Below are 20,294 nucleotides of genomic sequence, written 5' to 3'. Positions count from 1 at the left end.
ATGAGGTACAGTTAGTAAGTTTGCAGATGACACCAAAATTGGAGGTGTAGTGGACAGCGAAGAGGGTTACCTCAGATTACAACAGGATCTGGACCAGATGGGCCAATGGGCTGAGAAGTGGCAGATGGAGTTTAATTCAGATAAATGTGAGGTGCTGTATTTTGGGAAAGCAAATCCTAGCAGGACTTATACACTTAATGGTAAGGTCCTAGGGAGTGTTGCTGAACAAAGAGACCTTGGAGTGCAGGTTCATAGCTCCTTGAAAGTGGAGTCGCAGGTAGATAGGATAGTGAAGAAGGCGTTTGGTATGCTTTCCTTTATTGGTCAGAGTATTGAGTACAGGAGTTGGGAGGTCATGTTGCGGCTGTACAGGACATTGGTTAGGCCACTGTTGGAATATTGCGTGCAATTCTGGTCTCCTTCCTATCGGAAAGATGTTGTGAAACTTGAAAGGGTTCAGAAAAGATTTACAAGGATGTTGCCAGGGTTGGAGGATTTGAGCTACAGGGAGAGGCTGAACAGGCTGGGGCTGTTTTCCCTGGTGCGTCGGAGGCTGAGGGGTGACCTTGTAGAGGTTTATAAAATTATGAGGGGCATGGATAGGGTAAATAGACAAAGTCTTTTCCCTGGGGTTGGGGAGTCCAGAACTAGAGGGCATAGGTTCAGGGTGAGAGGAGAAAGATATAAAAGAGACCTAAGGGGCAACTTTTTCACACAGAGGGTGGCACGTGTATGGAGTGAGCTGCCAGAGGAAGTGGTGGAGGCTGGTACAATTGCAATATTTAAGAGGCATTTGGATGGGTGTATGAATAGGAAGGGTTTGGAAGGATATGGGCCGGGTGCTGGCAAGTGGGACTAGATTGGGTTGGGATATCTGGTCGGCATGGACGGGTTGGACGGGTTGGACCGAAGGGTCTGTTTCCATGCTGTCCATCTCTATGACTCTATGACATTGCATTTTCCTTGCTTCCTGGTAAAAACCAGCTCCGGATGGGAATTGAATGGAGTGGGCCCTTGGACTGGTGCATGGTCCTGAGCACTTGTGTCTGAGGTGGAAGGGTTCACAAAGAGTCATAGCCTCTGAACTGCCGTACTAAATACGGCCCAGAGAAATAGGAACCAGATATTTTGTATAAGTATATGAACAGGAAATGTTTGGAGGGGCATGCGCCAGGAGAGGCAAGTGGGACTAGTTTAGTTTGGGAATATGCTTGGCATGGACTGGTTGGACCGAAGGATCTGTTTCTGCTCTGTCTGTCTCTATGGCGATGAGTCTGTAAGAGTGAATATTGAAATAAACTGTACGCAATCTCCAAACAGAGGGCAGTAAGGACAATTAAACAGAACACAATGTGAGGGCAGTATCCAACAGAATATCTTATCATGTTATTCAATTCACAAGAGGAGATGTATTTAATAAATTGGTGAGTCGATCTAATGATCCCTGACCTCATGAACAATGCTAATGGCTGCAGATATTCCAGTTCAGGGACTGGGGCATCATACTTGGTCCAACGCTACCCAGCAGGGAAACAAAAATATGGTAAAACTTATGAATACTGATCCAACTCATTGTGTCAATCCAAAATGGAGGACTAGCACGTTTCTATCCAAGTACGAGTTTTGCTTTAGAAACCGCTTTTCTCTCTGGGGATTGGCAGCCATTTTCAGGTAGGCCCATGGCCCTGTTTATGGAAAGATGTCCTGGATTTTTGGGGAAATAAACAGGTTGCAGTAGGCCTCAGGCTTACACGAACAGGCCCAGATAGGTTGAGAATTTTTTGTGTTCAGTTAAAGGCTCCATAAAATGGAATTTGGGCTCACGACATAGCGGGAAATCTCCAGATATGGTCTTACTGCAACTTACACTTGCAGGTGAGCGATAAGTCTGTCCAGAGGAACTTCGTTCTTCACCAGTTGGAACAGGAAGCTGCTGCTCAGTACCATACTCTCCAGAATTGCCAAGGATAGTTGCTGGATCGATGCATCCATCGCAGATTTGTTCACAAACCCTGCAATCTAAGGCCAGAGAGATAGGCAAATAGGCCAATAGGTCAGCGAGCATCTCATTACAATCGTGACTGGCCGTTCAACGCACATGGCTTTGGTTCAACACCTCTTTCATTCATCGAGGCACGAAACATCTTAACGGCGGCTCAAACACTTTCTGTAAGTGCGGCCCAGGTTTGAAAGACATGAAATGGCCGACAAGAAATAAACAGCCTGCTCTAAACTTTAAGCGAAGCACGACAATACCTTTGAACTGGGCCACTCCAAGGTAAACGGGAGGGCTTACAAGCAACCATTCCGAGGCAGTTTGATAAGAGGATTCCTAAGGATAAACTCGTGATTGATTCTGGGCTCATTTGTTGAAAGGTTGCTGTCTCATGAACTGAACAGCACCAGTTCGAACAAGGGGTGTAAATCTCAGCCCACGAACCAGCCAGCCGAACTCATTAGGCAGCTGTGAAAACAACAGCTAAAGTGATCTTGTAGGAATTGGTGGTTTCTTTGAAGTTATTCACAATATTAAGAAACAGGTTCTAGTTAAAGATTCTTCCGATAATCATAGAGATAGATTTCAACATAATTACAGAAACGTGTATAACCAAAGCATAATAGAAGCTTTAGGGGGAAAAACATTTAAACATAGATGGTGGAAGTTAATTAATCTCAGGAAACTCTTTCTCCTATCTCTAAAAGGATGCCTGGTACGCCCTAAACAAAATAGACTGGTCGCAACTTATTAATCACCCAGTGCTCACAGAAGAAGCAGCAACATCACACTTTATAATTAACTTTATAACAGAAATTACTCTTACGAATCTTATAGCAGTTGGTTAAAACCAACTGTCTTTTGTAATGTTTTTATATTGATGTAATTGGGACAGTGGAAAATATAAGAGGAATAACAGAATTTGATAGAGATAGCACATGGAATACAATGAATAACAGAATTCAAGCAGGCCTTAGAGACAAGCAACTCTGGGATAGACCAGGAGTGTAACCAGTAACTTTGGAAGGCTAATTAATAGGATGCATAGAAAGATCCCAAGGCTTGGCGATTACAATGTCTGTTAAAAACCAGGAGATCATGGGAACCTGGAGCTGTCCATTCGAATGCCCATCATTGATTAGGTGTATCAGATGATTGGGTGTATGGAATTAGAGACCACGCTGCGTGTGACTACGATAACACAAGATGGATAAAAAATGCTGTATTTCACTGCAAAATTCAGACTGTGTCAATGATCTCCTTTCTGTTCTGAGCTGTAGATTAAGAGAACAATTGGGTTCTCACATCAAGGCTAGCTTCAGGGAAGATCCTATGGCCCTCGTCCTGCACTAACCAGTCATTGCTTGAATAAAAGTCCTCCATTTGCCTGAATCCCGCCTGGTTCTTGAGCCTCTGTCCCTGGTTGGGGGTATGCTCCTACACATCCCAAACTGAGGGCTAAGTATTAGCAGCAAACACTCCCAGGGCTGCAAGAGCTTAGCAAGATACAGTGTAAAGCTACAATGTCCCCATCAAACTCTCAGGACAGGTACCATATGGGGTATATAAAGAGTGAAGCTCCCTCTACACCATCCCCCTCAAAGAATCTTCAGTACAGGGACCAGGGAAGGGTCACATACAATGTAAAACTCTCTCTACGCTGTCCCCATCAAACAGTCCCAGGAAAGGGACTGCACGGGGTTAAATACAGAATAAAGCTCCCCCTACACTGTCCCCATCAGATACTCCCAGGACAGGTACAGGATGGGGTTTGATACAGAGTAAAGCTCTTCCTACACAGTCTCCATCAGACACTCCCAGGACAGGGACAGCACTGGGAGAGATACAGAGTAAAGCCTCCTCTGCACTTTCCCCATCAAATACTCCCAGGACAGTTATAGCACAGGATCAGATACAGAGTAAAGCTCCCCTTACATTGTCCCCATCAAACACTCCCAGGACAGGAACAGCACAGTGTGAGATACAGAGTGAAGCTCCCTCAACACTGTCCCCATTATTTAGAATCAGCTAATCTCTCCACAAACCTGCAATGTTCCCACTACAAGGAGATGGATTAATGTGTAGTTGGACTGTAACAAATTGCAATACTGCCCACATGCAGCCAACCCCCAGTCAGTCCCATTCGATAGTGTGGTGCTGGAAAAGCACAGCAGGTCAGGCAGCATCTGAGGAGCGGGAGAATTGATGTTTCCAGCATAAACCCTTCATTCAGTCACACTGTGCTGACTCACTCCCTCTACTGGAAACGTTGGAAAGAGCAGCCTGTTGTGTTGTCACCAGTTTGATTTTATCTCAGAGCCAGCCAGAGAAGCACTCTTTTTTAAAAAAAAACTGTGCAACGGTTAATTGACATGAGTTTTAAAATTCTCTTCCATCACAAAGCGCCTGATCTCATGCTTTCCCCAGCTCCAAGAGCTTTTCTCTTTACTCTGAGTCCTCACCCAAGCTTAATCAATCGAGCATAGTGAGCATCGATCAGTTGCCAGGCTCACGTAATCAAACCCAGAGCTGAATGCTGGGGGCAGAACGGTGGTGATGCTCACCCTGGTCAAGTAGAGCACGATCCCCTGGGCAGGCAGGTCCATACCAAAGTGAACAGTCACAAACGCCAACTTAGCACAGACAAAGTCCTGGCGGCCGACCTGCTGGGCGAGCCTTGGGGTAACAGTGTGGTGTATCGCTCCCCATCGGTGGGGTGATTTGGATGAGAAGGGTATTGATAGGGTACAGGGGACCCTCGGGATGGCCAGTAGTGGCCGCCTGGTGGTTTCACCAAGCACTGGCACAATGACAGTTTCCTAATAAGGGGAGATGGTGGTGCACTGGTAACGCCACTGGACCAGTCATCCAGAGCCCAAAACTCTGAGGTCAGGGATTCAAATCCTGGCATGGATTTTACACTCATACAGCACGGAAACAGCCCTTTGGTCCAATCGTCATGCCAACCAGGTATTCCAACCTAATCCTGGCATGGACTTTACAGTCATGCAGCACGGAAACAGACCCTTCAGTCCAATTCGTCCATGCTGACCAGATATCCTAACCTAATCTCGTCCCATTTTCCAGCGCCTGGCCCATATCCCTCTCAACCCTTCCTATTCATATATCCATCCAGATGTCTTTTAAATGTTGCAATTGTACCAGCCTCCATCACATCCTCTGGCAGCTCATTCCATAAACATACCACCCTCTGTGTGAAAAAGTTACCCCTTAGGTCTCTTTTATATCTTGCCCCTCTCACCTTAAGCCAGACCCCTGGTTCTGGAACTCTCTCCCCTCCCCACCCCCCCCCCCCCCCACCCCCCACCCTGGGGAAAAGACTTTGTCAATTTACCCTATCCATGTCCCTCATGATTTTATAAATCTCTATAAGACCATAAGACATAGGAGCGGAAGTAAGGCCATTCGGCCCATCGAGTCCACTCCGCCATTTAATCATGGCTGATGGGCGTTTCAACTCCACTTACCCGCATTCTCCCCATAGCCCTTAATTCCTCGAGACAACAAGAATCTATCAATTTCTGCCTTGAAGACATTTAGCGTCCCGGCCTCCACTGCACTCTGTGGCAATGAATTCCACAGGCCTACTACTCTCTGGCTGAAGAAATGTCTCCGCATTTCTGTTCTGAATTTACCCCCTCTAATTCTAAGGCTGTGTCCACGGGTCCTAGTCTCCTCACCTAACGGAAACAATTTCCTAGCGTCCACCCTCTCCAAGCCATGTATTATCTTGTACGTCTCTATTAAGTCTCCCCTTAATCTTCTAAACTCCAATGAATACAATCCCAGGATCCTCAGCCGTTCCAAGTATGTTAGGCCTACCATTCCAGGGATCATCCATGTGAATCTCCGCTGGACACGCTCCAGTGCCAGTTTGTCCTTCCTGAGGTGTGGGGACCAAAACTGGACACAGTACTCCAAATGGGGCCTAACCAGAGCTTTATAAAGTCTCAGTAGCACAACGGTGCTTTTATATTCCAACCCTCTTGAGATAAGAGACAACATTGCATTTGCTTTCTTAATCACCGACTCAACCTGCATGTTGACCTTTAGAGAATCCTCGACTAGCACTCCCAGATCCCTTTGTACTTTGGCTTTATGAATTTTGTCACTGTTTAGAAAGTAGTCTGTGCTTGTATTCTTTTTGCCAAAGTGCAAGACCTTGCATTTGTTCACGTTGAATTCCATCAGCCATTTCCTGAACGACTCTCCCAACCTGTCTAGATCCTTCTGCAGCCTCCCCACTTCCTCAGTACTACCTGCCTGTCCACCTAACTTCGTATCATCTGCAAACTTCACTAGAATTTCCCCAGTCCCTTCATCCAGATCATTAATATATAATGTGAACAGCTGTGACCCCAACACTGAACCCTGCGGGACACCGCTCGTCACCGGCTGCCATTCTGAAAAAGAACCTTTTATCCCAACTCTCTGCCTTCTGTCAGACAGCCAATCCTCAATCCATCCCAGCAGCTCACCTCGAACACCATGGGCCCTCACCTTGCTCAGCAGCCTCCCGTGTGGCACCTTATCAAAGGCCTTTTGGAAGTCTAGATAGACCACATCCACTGGTTTTCCCTCGTCTAACCTACTTGTCACCTCTTCAAAGAATACCAACAGGTTTGTCAGGCATGACCTCCCCTTACTAAATCCATGTTGACTTGTTCTAATCAGACTCTGCTCTTCTAAGAATTTAGAAACCTCATCCTTAACGATGGATTCTAGAATTTTACCAACAACCGAGGTTAGGCTAATTGGCTTATAATTTTCCATCTTTTGTCTTGATCCTTTCTTGAACAATGGGGTTACAGCCACGATCTTCCAATCATCCGGGACTTTCCCTGACTCCAGTGACTCTTGAGAGTCCAATGCCTCCGCTATTTCCTCAGCCACCTCTCTCAGAACTCTAGGATGTATCCCATCGAGGCCAGGAGATTTATCAATTTTAAGACTTTTTAGCTTTTCTAGCACTATCTCTTTTGTAATGACAACCATACTCAACTCAGCCTCCTGACTCCCTTTAATTGTTGGGATATTACTCCTGTCTTCCACTGTGAAAACTGACGCAAAGTACTTGTTAAGTTCTCCTGCTATTTCCTTATCTCCCATCACTCGGCTTCCAGCATCAGTTTGAAGTGGCCCAATGTCTACTTTTGCCTGTCGTTTGTTTCTTATGTATTGAAAGAAACTTTTACTATCGTTTCTAATATTACTGGCTAGCCTACCTTCATATTTGATCCTCTCCTTTCTTATTACTCTCTTTGTTATCCTCTGTTTGTTTTTGTAGCCTTCCCAATCTTCCGATTTTCCACTGCTCTTGGCCACTTTATAGGATCTCTCTTTTTCTTTAATACATTTCCTGACTTCCTTTGTCAGCCAAGGCTGTCTAATCCCTCCCTGGATAATCTTTCTTTTCTTGGGGATGAACCTCTGTCCTGTGTCCTCAATTATACCCACAAACTCCTGCCATTTTTGCTCTACTGTCTTCCCCGTGAGCCTCTGCTTCCAGTCTATTTTCGTCAGTTCCTCTCTCATGCCCTCAGAATTACCTTTATTTAACTGTAACACCATTACATCCGATTTTGCCTTCTCTCTTTCAAACTCCAGACTGAACTCTGCCATATTATGATCGCTGCTTCCTAAGGGTTCCCTTACTTTAAGATCTTTTATAAAGTCTGGTTCATTGCAAAGCACTAGGTCCAGAATAGCCTGCTCCCTTGTGGGCTCCATGACAAGCTGTTCCAAAAAGCCATCCTGTAAGCATTCCATGAATTCCCTTTCTTTGGATCCACTGGCAACATTATTTACTCAGTCCACCTGCATATTGAAGTCCCCCATGATCACCGTGACCTTGCCTTTCTGACATGCCTTCTCTATTTCCCGGTACATGTTGCGCCCCTGGTCCTGACCACTGTTAGGAGGTCTGTACACAACTCCAATTATGGTTTTTTTTGCCTTTGTGGTTCCTCAATTCCACCCACACAGACTCCACATCATCTGACGCTATGTCATTCAGTGCCATAGATTTAATTCTGTTCTTAACTAACAAGGCAACCCCGCCCCCTCTGCCGACCTCCCTGTCTTTTCGATAAGTTGAAAATCCTTGGAGGTTTAACTGCCAGTCCTGACCCCCCCTATAACCAAGTCTCTGTGATGCCTACCACATCATAATCATTCACTATGATCTGTGCCATTAGTTCATTTGCTTTTTTATGAATGCTACGAGCATTCAGGTAAAGTGCCTTAATGCTAACTTTCTTATCATTAGAGATATTGGAAGTCATATGATGTCCTAAGTTATCCTTGCTTTTTTCTGCATTCCCAGTCTGCCTCAATTTTAAATCCGCCTGGACACATGCTATCCTGCTGCTTATCTTTCCATTGAACGCCATACTCCCTGTCGCTTTCACTTTCCCTTCCCTATAAGGTCACCCCTCAGCCTCCAACGCTGCAGGAAAACAGCCCCAGCCTGTTCAACCTCTCCCTGTCACTCCAAACACCCTGGCAATATCCTTGTAAATCTTTTCTGCACCCTTTTGAATTTCAAACCATCCTTGGTTTGAGACCGGAGCTGAATGCAGCATTTTGAAAGTGGCCTAACCTATGACCCGTACAGCTGCAACATGACCTCCCAACTCTTGGACTCAATGCACGAGAAATAAAGGTGTGTACCAAATGCTTTCCTCACTATCCTGTCTACCTGGGACTCTACTCTACTATGAACCTGCACTCCAAGGTGCAATTTTAAACTACATTAATAAATCTGGGATTGAAATGTAGTTTTAAGTTAAGGTGATACAATCACCGATTGTTGTAAAAAAACCCATCAGGTATCTTCAGGTCCTTCAGAGACATCTTCCACGTGACTTCAGCCACACAGTAATGTGTTTAACTCTGACCTGCCCACTGAAGCTAGGCCCCAGGCCTTGCAAAGCACACAGGTCAAAGGGCAGCGAGGGACAGGCAGAAAGAGCTGCACCCCCCGCCCCCTCCATTTATCTCTCCACCTTGGAGGCTTCCTGCCTCTATTCCTGATGAAGGGCTTTTGCACAAAACGTCGATTTTCCTGCCCCTCGGATGCTGCCTGACCTGCTGCGCTTTTCCAGCACCACTCTGATCTAAACTCCGGCATCTTAAGTCCTCACTTTTGCCGTTGGAAGCAAGAGCTGGCCTTGCCAGCGATGCCCACATCCCACGGAGGGGAAAAGCAATGAAAGCCAGCCCAATACAGGCGCTAACCCATCAGCACCCCTCCTTACAGTGTTTACCTCCCTCCTGGACTGAGTGTATGGTCCTCTGACCTTATATTGCCCAAAGTACTCTGTAGCCCATATAACAGTACGGCATAAGGACCATGTTATGCCGAAGATGACGCCAAGTTAAACTGATCCCTTCCGTCTGCCCTCGGTCCATATCCCCTCCATTCCCTGCACGGACATGTGGCTTATCTAAAAGCCCCTTAAATGCCCCCGTTGAATTGACCTCCAGAGGTGGTGGGGGGGGGAAAAGTGTACAGCTGGCCAATCCTGTTCTCGGGGAGAGGTGATGTCTGACCTTCTTAATGAAAACATGGTTGAGGGTTTCCCAGGAAACGACTCCGTGTTCCATCAGCTCGATAAATGCATTCAGGGCGTAAGCCAAGCTCTCACCGGTGCTGAAACACACAAGAGACAGTCTGTTACTAGGGCTCTCACCAGACTGTGCAAACTCTGTGAGGGCAAGAATGAATAGCCTGGGTCAATGAGGATACATATTCACCTGATCCATGCCCACCACCCCGCCCCCCCCCCCCACACCCACCCCCCCACCGATGTTATAACCCTCGATAAGGTCCTCCCTCAGCCTCCGATGCTCCAGGGACAAGTAAGCCCAGCCTATCCCTTTAGGCACAGCCTCTTTCCATACTGGCATATTCCATAACTCTGCAAAGAAATAGCTCCAAAACCCTTCACTGTCAATTACAACTGAATGACATTTAACCGCTGTAGGACACAGAATCCCCTCAGGTGTGGAAACAGGCCATTCGGCCCATTGGGTTCACACTGACCCTCTGAACAGCATCCCACCCAGACCCAGACCCACCCTGCCATCCTATCCATGTAACCCTGCATTTCCCATCGCCCGTATACCCAACCGACACATCCCTGGACACTATGGGCAACTTCCCATGGCCAATCCACCTCATCTGCATGTCTTTGGACTGTGGGAGGAAACCGGAGCACCCGGAGGAAACCCACGCAGACACGGGGAGAATGTGCAAACTCCACACACACACACACACAGAGTTGCCCGAGGCTGGAATCGAACCCAGGTCCTTGAAGCTGTGAGGCAGCAGTGCTAACCACTGAGCCACGCCTGTTACACTGAAACGGGGCGCTAGCTTGAAAAGGTGCCCCAGTGGGCAGAAAGCAGTTCGGTCAGTCCCAGCGAAGCGGGTAGCAAGGTGACTGACCAAAGAGCTCTTTGGTTTGGAGGCCTGCAGTGCACTGAGAGCGCCTCTAGGTGGAGTGGAGTGCTCCCTACTCACTCATGGCCATTCTCCACAATGCGGACCAGCACAGCAATCCCATCTTTGCTGATGAACTCCTGGGCAAAGGTGATATCCTTGGAGAGGACCGCCAGTCCCTTCAGCGAGTCCGAGCGCACGTTGTAGTTATTACTCTGGATCCCAGCGTAGAGGTTCTCAGCCTCTCGGTTCTGCCATACAAACAGAAGAACAGGCGGCTGAGTGACTGAGTGAGCGAGTCTTGGGCAAAGGAGCACAGGGAGGGAGTGGGAACGCCGAGCTCTGATTTGACTGGACAGTATTCCCAGACATGTACGTGTGGGGTCGAACACCTGACTCTCTTGACTGCAGTCACCGCCCCCAACCCCACCCCCGGCCTGTGCCTTGGCCTGCTCCTTCTCAAAGTTTAGTCACTCCCATGATCAAACCCTTGCCTGGCTTCACCCCCTCCCAGTGTTTGGAATCTCATCCGTCCCCACAGCCCTGTGAGATTCCTCCAATTCTGGCTCCGGGCCCAAATTCGATCGCTTCCACCATCAGTGGCTGTGCCTTGAATGGCGTGGATGCTGTAGTGCCCTCCTCACAGCATCTACCTCCCTCCTGGACTGGGCATATGGCCCTCTGACCTTAGATAGCCCATAGAACAGTACAGCACAAGGACCATGTTATGCCAAAGATGACGCCAAGTTAAACTGATCCCTTCCACCTGCCCTCGGTCCACCCGAAACCTCGATTTTACTGCTCCTCGGATGCTGCCTGAACTGCTGTGCTCTTCCAGCACCACTAATCCAGACTGGGTCCATATCCCCTCCCTTCCTTGCACGGTCATGTGGCTTATCCAAAAGCCCCTTAAATGCCCCCGTCGAATTGACCTCCACCACTACCCCCGGCAGTGTATTCCATACATCTCCCACTCTCTGGGTGTAAAAGAAATGTCATTGTCAAACTCTGTTTGACAACACTACTGTGAAAGGCCTTGGGCTGTCTGATGGGGGTAAAGAAGTTGACAGAGTCATCCAGCACACAAGACCCTTTGGCCCATCAAAGTCTGTACTGCCAAAAAGACACCACTATCTACACCAGCTCCACTTTCCTGCCCACAGCAGCCTTGGTTGTGAGGACATTTCGACAGCTTATCCCAGTACTTTTAAAAGCCACCCTCATAGGCAGCGCACGTTCACATTCCCACCACCCTCTGGCTGGAAACACCCTTCCTCAAATCCCCTCGAAACCCCTGCCTTTCACGTTCTGGTTCGTCCAAGTCACATTGGAATTGGCACCTTGCTGGAATTAACTGATGCTTTTATACGCGGGCGCACAGCAGTAACTCTGAAATGAGGTCTTTGGTACTTCCCCAGTGGGCAGTGAGTTAAATCTGTTCCTGCTGTAACTCGGAGTGAATGTGGGAGGGGAGGAACCTCCATAAGGACTCTCCTGCACATTCCAGTGACATTCCCTGATTGGGGACCAACTGGGGTGTTGGCCAAATTATACTCAAGGGAGAGACAGGCAGATTTTTATTTTAACCAGTCAGAGAATCAAGGGTTACAGGGAAAAGGCAGGAGTGTGGAGTTGAGGATTATCAGATCAGCCATGATCTCAGTGGATAGCACAGCAGACTCGATGGGCTGAATGGCCTAATCCTGCTTCACTGAAGCAAGTGAAGCTGGGGAAAGCCTGAAGGCACACCACCCCAAATAATGTTTGTTCTGACCAGTTAAAACCAGTCTCCACCGGTTAAAACCAGCTCCGTTTAAAAGGGGCGCCATTTTGTTTGCAATGTAGGAGAGAGAGAAAAATACACTGCCCCTTTAAAACAGCACAATATACTCACAAACATATTCCTGAGTCTGTCCGCATGCTTATGTGTAAGTCAGTGTGTGTGTGAGAGGGGGAGAGAGAGGGAGGGGAGGAACAGAGAGGGTGCACGTAAGAGAAAGTGTGTGAGAGACAGTGTGCATAGGGAGTGTGAGAGTGTGTGTGCAAAGAAAGTGAGAGAGAGAGTATGCATATTCGAGTGCATGTAGGTGTATAAGACAGAGCGCGCATATTCGAGTGTGTGTGTGTATAAGACAGAGCGTGCATATTCGAGTGCGTGTGTGTGTGTATAAGACAGAGTGTGCATATTCGAGTGTGTGTGTATAAGACAGAGCGTGCATATTCGAGTGTGTGTGTATAAGACAGAGCGTGCATATTCGAGTGCGTGTGTGTGTGTATAAGAGAGAGTGTGCATATTCGAGTGCATGTGTGTGTGTATAAGACAGAGTGTGCATATTCGAGTGCGTGTGTGTGTGTATAAGACAGAGTGTGCATATTCGAGTGCGTGTGTGTGTGTATAAGACAGAGCGTGCATATTCGAGTGCGTGTGTGTGTGTATAAGACAGAGCGTGCATATTCGAGTGCGTGTGTGTGTGTATAAGACAGAGTATGCATATTCGAGTGTGTGTGTGTATAAGACAGAGTGTGCATATTCGAGTGTGTGTGTATAAGACAGAGCGTGCATATTCGAGTGTGTGTGTATAAGACAGAGCGTGCATATTCGAGTGCGTGTGTGTGTGTATAAGAGAGAGTGTGCATATTCGAGTGCGTGTGTGTGTGTATAAGACAGAGTGTGCATATTCGAGTGCGTGTGTGTGTGTATAAGACAGAGCGTGCATATTCGAGTGCGTGTGTGTGTGTATAAGACAGAGCGTGCATATTCGAGTGCGTGTGTGTGTATAAGACAGAGCGTGCATATTCGAGTGCGTGTGTGTGTGTATAAGACAGAGTATGCATATTCGAGTGCGTGTGTGTGTGTATAAGACAGAGCGTGCATATTCGAGTGCGTGTGTGTGTGTATAAGACAGAGCGTGCATATTCGAGTGCGTGTGTGTGTGTATAAGACAGAGTGTGCATATTCGAGTGCGTGTGTGTGTGTATAAGACAGAGCGTGCATATTCGAGTGCGTGTGTGTGTGTATAAGAGAGAGTGTGCATATTCGAGTGTGTGTGTATAAGACAGAGTGTGTGTGCGTGTGTATAAGACAGAGCGTGCATATTCGAGTGTCTGTGTGTGTATAAGACAGAGCGTGCATATTCGAGTGCGTGTGTGTTTGTATAAGACAGAGCGTGCATATTCGAGTGCGTGTGTGTTTGTATAAGACAGAGCGTGCATATTCGAGTGCGTGTGTGTGCATGTGTGTATAAGACAGAGCGTGCATATTCAAGTGCGCGTGTGTGTGTATAAGACAGAGTGTGTGTGCGTATGTATTAGACAGAGCGTGCATATTCGAGTGTGTGTGTGTATAAGACAGAGCGTGCATATTCGTGTGCCTGTGTGTGTGTATAAGGCAGAGTGTGCATATTCGAGTGTGTGTGTGTGTATATAAGGCAGAGTGTGCATATTCGAGTGTGTGTGTGTGTATAAGACAGAGCGTGCATATTCGAGTGTGTGTGTGTGTATAAGACTCAGCGTGCATATTAGAGTGCGTGTGTGTGTGTGTATAATACAGAGCGTGCATATTCGAGTGCGTGTGTGTGTGTATAAGACAGAGCGTGCATATTCGAGTGTGTGTGTGTATAAGACAGAGCGTGCATATTCGAGTGTGTGTGTGTATAAGACAGAGCGTGCATATTCGAGTGCGTGTGTGTGTGTATAAGACAGAGCGTGCATATTCGAGTGTGTGTGTGTATAAGACAGAGCGTGCATATTCGAGTGTGTGTGTGCGTGTATAAGACAGAGCGTGCATATTTGAGTGCGTGTGTGTGTGTGTATAAGACAGAGCGTGCATATTTGAGTGCGTGCATGTGTATGTGTATGTATAAGACAGAGTGTGCACATTCGAGTGTGTGTGTGTGTGTGTATAAGACAGAGCGTGCATATTCGAGTGCGTGTGTGTATAAGACAGAGCGTGCATATTCGAGTGCGTGTGTGTGTGTATAAGACAGAGCGTGCATATTTGAGTGTGTGTGTGTATAAGACAGAGCGTGTATATTTGAGTGCGTGTGTGTGTGTATAAGAGAGAGCGTGCATATTCGAGTGCGTGGGTATGTGTGTGTGTATAAGACAGAGCGTGCATGTTCGAGTGCGTGTGTGTGTATAAGACAGAGCGTACATATTCGAGTGCGTGTGTGTGTATAAGACAGAGCGTGTATATTCGAGTGCGTGTGTGTATGAGACAGAGCGTGTATATTCGAGTGCGTGTGTGTGTGTGTGTGTGTATAAGACAGAGCGTGGATATTCGAGTGTCTGTATAAGACAGAGCGTGCATATTCGAGTGCGTGTGTGTTTGTATAAGACAGAACGTGCATATTCGAGTGCGTGTGTGTGTATAAGACTCAGCGTGCATATTCGAGTGTGTGTGTGTGTGTGTATAAGACAGAGCGTGCATATTCGAGTGTGTGTGTGTGTGTATAAGACAGAGCGTGCATATTCGAGTGTGTGTGTGTGTGTGTGTGTGTGTGTGTATAAGACAGAGCGTGCATATTCGAGTGTGTGTGTGTGTGTATAAGACAGAGCGTGCATATTCGAGTGTGTGTGTGCGTGTATAAGACAGAGCGTGCATATTTGAGTGCGTGTGTGTGTGTATAAGACAGAGCGTGCATATTTGAGTGCGTGCGTGTGTATGTGTATGTATAAGACAGAGTGTGCACATTCGAGTGTGTGTGTGTGTGTATAAGACAGAGCGTGCATATTCGAGTGCGTGTGTGTATAAGACAGAGCGTGCATATTCGAGTGCGTGTGTGTGTGTATAAGACAGAGCGTGCATATTTGAGTGTGTGTGTGTATAAGACAGAGCGCGTATATTCGAGTGCGTGTGTGTGTGTATAAGAGAGAGCGTGCATATTTGAGTGCGTGGGTATGTGTGTGTGTATAAGACAGAGCGTGCATGTTCGAGTGCGTGTGTGTGTGTGTGTGTGTGTATAAGACAGAGCGTGCATATTCGAGTGTGTGTGTGTGTATAAGACAGAGCGTGTATATTCGAGTGCGTGTGTGTGTATAAGACAGAGCGTGTATATTCGAGTGCGCGTGTGTATAAGACAGAGCGTGTATATTCGAGTGCGTGTGTGTGTGTATAAGACAGAGCGTGCATATTCGAGTGCGTGTGTGTGTATAAGACAGAGTGTGCATATTCGAGTGCGTGTGTGTGTATAAGACAGAGCTTGCATATTCGAGTGCGTGCGTGTGTGTGTATAAGACAGAGCCTGCATATTCGAGTGCGTGTGTGTGTATAAGACAGAACGTGTATATTCAAGTGCGTGTGTGTGTGTATAAGACAGAACGTGAATATTCGAGTGCGTGTGCGTATAAGACAGAGCGTGTATATTCAAGTGCGTGTGTGTGTGTATAAGACAGAGCCTGCATATTCGAGTGCGTGTGTGTGTATAAGACAGAGCGTGCATATTCGAGTGCGTGTGTGTGTATAAGACAGAGCGTGTATATTCGAGTGCGTGTGTGAGTATAAGACAGAGCGTGTATATTCGAGTGCGCGTGTGTATAAGACAGAGCGTGTATATTCGAGTGCGTGTGCGTATAAGACAAAGCGTGTATATTCGAGTGCGTGTGTGTGTGTATAAGACAGAGCGTGCATATTTGAGTGCGTGTGTGTGTATAAGACAGAGTGTGCATATTCGAGTGCGTGTGTGTGTGTGTATAAGACAGAGCCTGCATATTCGAGTGCGTGTGTGTGTGTGTATAAGTCAGAGCGTGCATATTCGAGTGCGTGTGTGTGTATAAGACAGAACGTGTATATTCAAGTGCGTGTGTGTGTGTATAAGACAGAGTGTGCATATTCGAGTGCGTGTGTGTGTATAAGACAGAGCCTGCATATTCGAGTGCGTGTGTGTGTATAAGACAGAACGTGTATATTCAAGTGCGTGTGTGTGTGTATAAGACAGAGCGTGCATATTCGAGTGTGTGTGCATGTATAAGACAGAGCGTGCATATTCGAGTGCATGTGTGTGTATAAGACAGAGCGTGCATATTCGAGTGCGTGTGTGTGTATAAGACAGAGCGTGCATATTCGAGTGCGTGTGTGTGTATAAGACAGAACGTGTATATTCAAGTGCGTGTGTGTGTGTATAAGACAGAGTGTGCATATTCGAGTGCGTGTGTGTGTATAAGACAGAGCCTGCATATTCGAGTGCGTGTGTGTGTATAAGACAGAACGTGTATATTCAAGTGCATGTGTGTGTATAAGACAGAGCGTGCATATTCGAGTGCGTGTGTGTGTATAAGACAGAGCCTGCATATTCGAGTGCGTGTGTGTGTATAAGACAGAACGTGTATATTCAAGTGCGTGTGTGTGTGTATAAGACAGAGCGTGCATATTCGAGTGTGTGTGCATGTATAAGACAGAGCGTGCATATTCGAGTGCGTGTGTGTGTATAAGACAGAGCGTGCATATTCGAGTGCGTGTGTGTGTATAAGACAGAGCGTGCATATTCGAGTGCGTGTGTGTGTATAAGACAGAGCGTGCATATTCGAGTGCGTGTGTGTGTATAAGACAGAGCGTGCATATTCGAGTGCGTGTGTGTGTATAAGACAGAGCGTGCATATTCGAGTGTGTGCGTGTATAAGACAGAGCGTGCATATTCGAGTGCGTGTGTGTGTGCGTGTGTGTATAAGGCAGAGTGTGCAAATTCGAGCGTGTGTGTGTGTGTATAAGACAGAGCGTGCATATTCGAGTGCGTGTGTGTGTGTGTGTATAAGGCAGAGTGTGCAAATTCGAGTGTGTGTGTATAAGACAGAGTGTGCAAATTCGAGTGTGTGTGTGTGTGTATAAAACAGAGCGTGCATATTCGAGTGTGGGTGTGCGTATAAGACAGAGTGTGCATATTCAAGAGTGTGTGTGTGTGTGTGTAAGACAGAGCGTGCATATTCGAGTGTGTGTGTGTATAAGACAGAGTGTGCATATTTGAGTGCGTGTGTATGTGTGTGTGTATAAGATGTGTTTGTCCATGATAGAGAGTGTGGTTCTGTGTGTGAGAGAGAGAGAGATAGTGAGCATGAGAGAGAGTGTGGGTGTGTGTGAGAGAGAGAGAGAGAGATAGTGAGCATGATAGAGTGTGTGGGTGTGTGGGTGAGAGAGAGAGAGAGATAGTGAGTATGATAGAGTGTGTGGGTGTGTGGGTGAGAGAGAGAGAGACAGAGATAGTGAGCATGATAGAGTGTGTGGGTGTGTGGGTGTGAGAGAGAGATAGTGAGCATGATAGTGTGTGTGGGTGTGTGGGTGAGAGAGAGAGAGAAAGAGATAGTGAGCATGATAGAGTGTGTGGGTGTGTGGGTGAGAGAGAGAGAGAGAGAGAGATAGTGAGCATGATAGAGTGTGTGGGTGTGTGGGTGAGAGAGAGAGAGAGAGAGAGATAGTGAGCATGATAGAGTGTGTGGGTGAGAGAGAGAGAGAGAGAGAGAAAGTGTGCATAATAGAGAGTGTGGGTGTGTAAGAGAGAGAGATAGATAGACAGAGAGAAAGTGTGCATGATAGAGAGTGTGCGTGTGAGTGAGAGAGAGAGAGACTCAGAGAGAAAGTGTGCATAATAGAGAGTGTGGGTATGTAAGAGAGAGAGATAGATAGACAGAGAGAAAGTGTGCATGACAGAGAGTGTGTGTTTTTGAGAGAGGGAGAGAGAAAGAGACAGAGAGTAAGTGTGCATGATAGAGAGTGTGGGTGTGAGAGAGAGAGAGAGAGAGAGAGAAAGTGTGCATGATGGAGAGTGTGGGTGTGAGAGAGAGGGAAAGAGAGAGTAAGTGTGCATGATAGAGAGTGTGGGTGTGAGAGAGAGAGAGAGAGAGAGAGAAAGTGTGCATGATAGAGAGTGTGAGTGTGAGAGAGAGGGAAAGAGAGAGTAAGTGTGCATGATAGAGAGTGTGGGTGTGAGAGAGAGAGAGAGAGAGAGAGAGAGAAAGTGTGCATGATGGAGAGTGTGGGTGTGAGAGAGAGAGAGAGAGAGAGAGAGAAAGTGTGCATGATAGAGAGTGTGAGTGTGAGAGAGAGGGAAAGAGAGAGAAAGTGTGCATGATAGGAGAGTGTGGGTGTGTGAGAAAGAGAGAGAGAGAGAGAGACAGAGAAATTGTGCATGATAGAGAGTGTGGGTGTGTGTGTTAGAGTGAGAGAGAGAGAGAGAGAGAGAAAGTGTACATGATAGAGAGTGTGGGTGTGAGAGAGAGAGAAAGTGTGCATGATGGAGAGTGTGTGTGTGAGAGAGAGAGAGAGAGAGAAAGTGTGCATGATGGAGAGTGTGGGTGTGTGTGTGTGATAGAGAGAGAGAGAGAGAGAGACAGAGAGAAAGTGTGCATGATAGAGAGTGTGGGTGTGAGAGAGAGAGACAGAGAGAAATTGTGCATGATAGAGATTGTGAGTGTGAGAGAGAGGGAAAGAGAGAGAAAGTGTGCATGATAGGAGAGTGTGGGTGTGTGAGAAAGAGAGAGAGAGAGAGAAATTGTGCATGATGGAGAGTGTGGCTGTGTGTGTGAGAGAGACAGAGAGAGAGAGAGAAAGAGACAGAGAGAAAGTGTGCATGATAGAGAGTGTGGGTGTGTGTGTTAGAGTGAGAGAGAGAGAGAGAGAGAGAGAGAGAAAGTGTACATGATAGAGAGTGTGGGTGTGAGAGAGAGAGAAAGAGAGAGAAAGAGACAGAGAGAAAGTGTGCGTGATAGAGAGTGTGGGTGTGAGAGAGAGAGAGAGAGAGAGAGAGAAAGTGTGCATGATAGAGAGTGTGGGTGTGAGAGAGAGAGAAAGAGACAGAGAGAAAGTGTGCGTGATAGAGAGTGTGGGTGTGAGAGAGAGAGAGAGAGAGAGAGAAAGTGTGCATGATGGAGAGTGTGGCTGTGTGTGTGATATAGAGAGAGAGAGAGAGAGAGAGAGAGAGACAGAGAGAAAGTGTGCATGATGGAGAGTGTGGGTGTGTGTGAGAGAGAGAGAGACAGAGAGAAAGTGTGCATGATAGAGAGTGTGGGTGTGCGTGTGAGAGAGAGAGACAGAGAGAAGGTGTGTATGATAGAGAGCGTGGGTGTGTGTGTGAGAGAGACAGAGAGAAAGAGACAGAGAGAAAGTGTGTATGATAGAGAGCGTGGGTGTGTGAGAGAGAGAGAGAGAGAGAAAGAGACTGAGAGAAAGTGTGCATGATAGAGAGTGTGGGTGTGCGTGTGAGAGAGAGAGACAGAGAGAAGGTGTGTATGTTAGAGAGTGTGGGTGTGAGAGAGAGAGAGAGAGAAAGTGTGCATGATAGAGAGTGTGGGTGTGTGTGAGTGTGAAAGAGAGAGAGAGAGACAGAGAGAAGGTGTGTATGTTAGAGAGTGTGGGTGTGAGAGAGAGAGAGAGAGAAAGAGACAGAAAGTGTGCATGATAGAGAGTGTGGGTGTGAGAGAGAGAGAAAGAGACAGAGAGAAAGTGTGCATGATAGAGAGTGTGGGTGTGTGTGAGTGTGAAAGAGAGAGAGAGAGACAGAGAGAAAGTGTGCATGATAGAGATGTAGGTGTGTGTGTGAGAGAGAGAGAGGAGAGAGAGACAGACAGAGAGAAAGTGTGCATGATAAAGATGTGTGTGCGTGTGTGAGATAGAGAGAAAGTGTGCATGATAGAGAGTGTGGGTGTGTGAGAGAGAGATAGACAGAGAGAAAGTGTGCATGATGGAGAGTGTGGGTGTGTGTGTGAGAGAGAGAGAGAGAGAGACAGAGAGAAATTTTGCCTGATAGAGAGCGTGGGTGTGTGAGAGAGAGATAGACAGAGAGAAAGTGTGCATGATAGAGAGTGTGGGTGTGTGAGAGATAGACAGAGAGAAAGTGTGCATGA

General features: G+C 47.0%; 1 protein-coding gene across 2 annotated transcripts in view; it reads right to left on the bottom strand.

The window, feature by feature from the left end:
• The window catches only part of elmo3 (engulfment and cell motility 3), a 157,799-nt gene that overhangs the window by 88,778 nt on the left and 48,727 nt on the right, over positions 1 to 20,294 (bottom strand). For both annotated transcript variants that reach the window (XM_072547656.1, XM_072547659.1), the window contains exons 6-8: positions 10,545 to 10,714; positions 9,572 to 9,671; positions 1,868 to 2,019 (exon numbers count right to left, since the gene is read on the bottom strand). In XM_072547656.1, coding sequence (XP_072403757.1) covers positions 1,868 to 2,019; positions 9,572 to 9,671; positions 10,545 to 10,714 — 422 coding nt within the window. The remainder of the gene's footprint in view (positions 1 to 1,867; positions 2,020 to 9,571; positions 9,672 to 10,544; positions 10,715 to 20,294) is intronic.

The sequence above is a fragment of the Chiloscyllium punctatum genome, chromosome 26, assembly GCF_047496795.1.
Source record: "Chiloscyllium punctatum isolate Juve2018m chromosome 26, sChiPun1.3, whole genome shotgun sequence".
NCBI lineage: Eukaryota > Metazoa > Chordata > Chondrichthyes > Orectolobiformes > Hemiscylliidae > Chiloscyllium > Chiloscyllium punctatum.
Note: the sequence above shows the minus strand (reverse complement) of the source record. Positions and strands in the feature narration are given on the sequence as shown.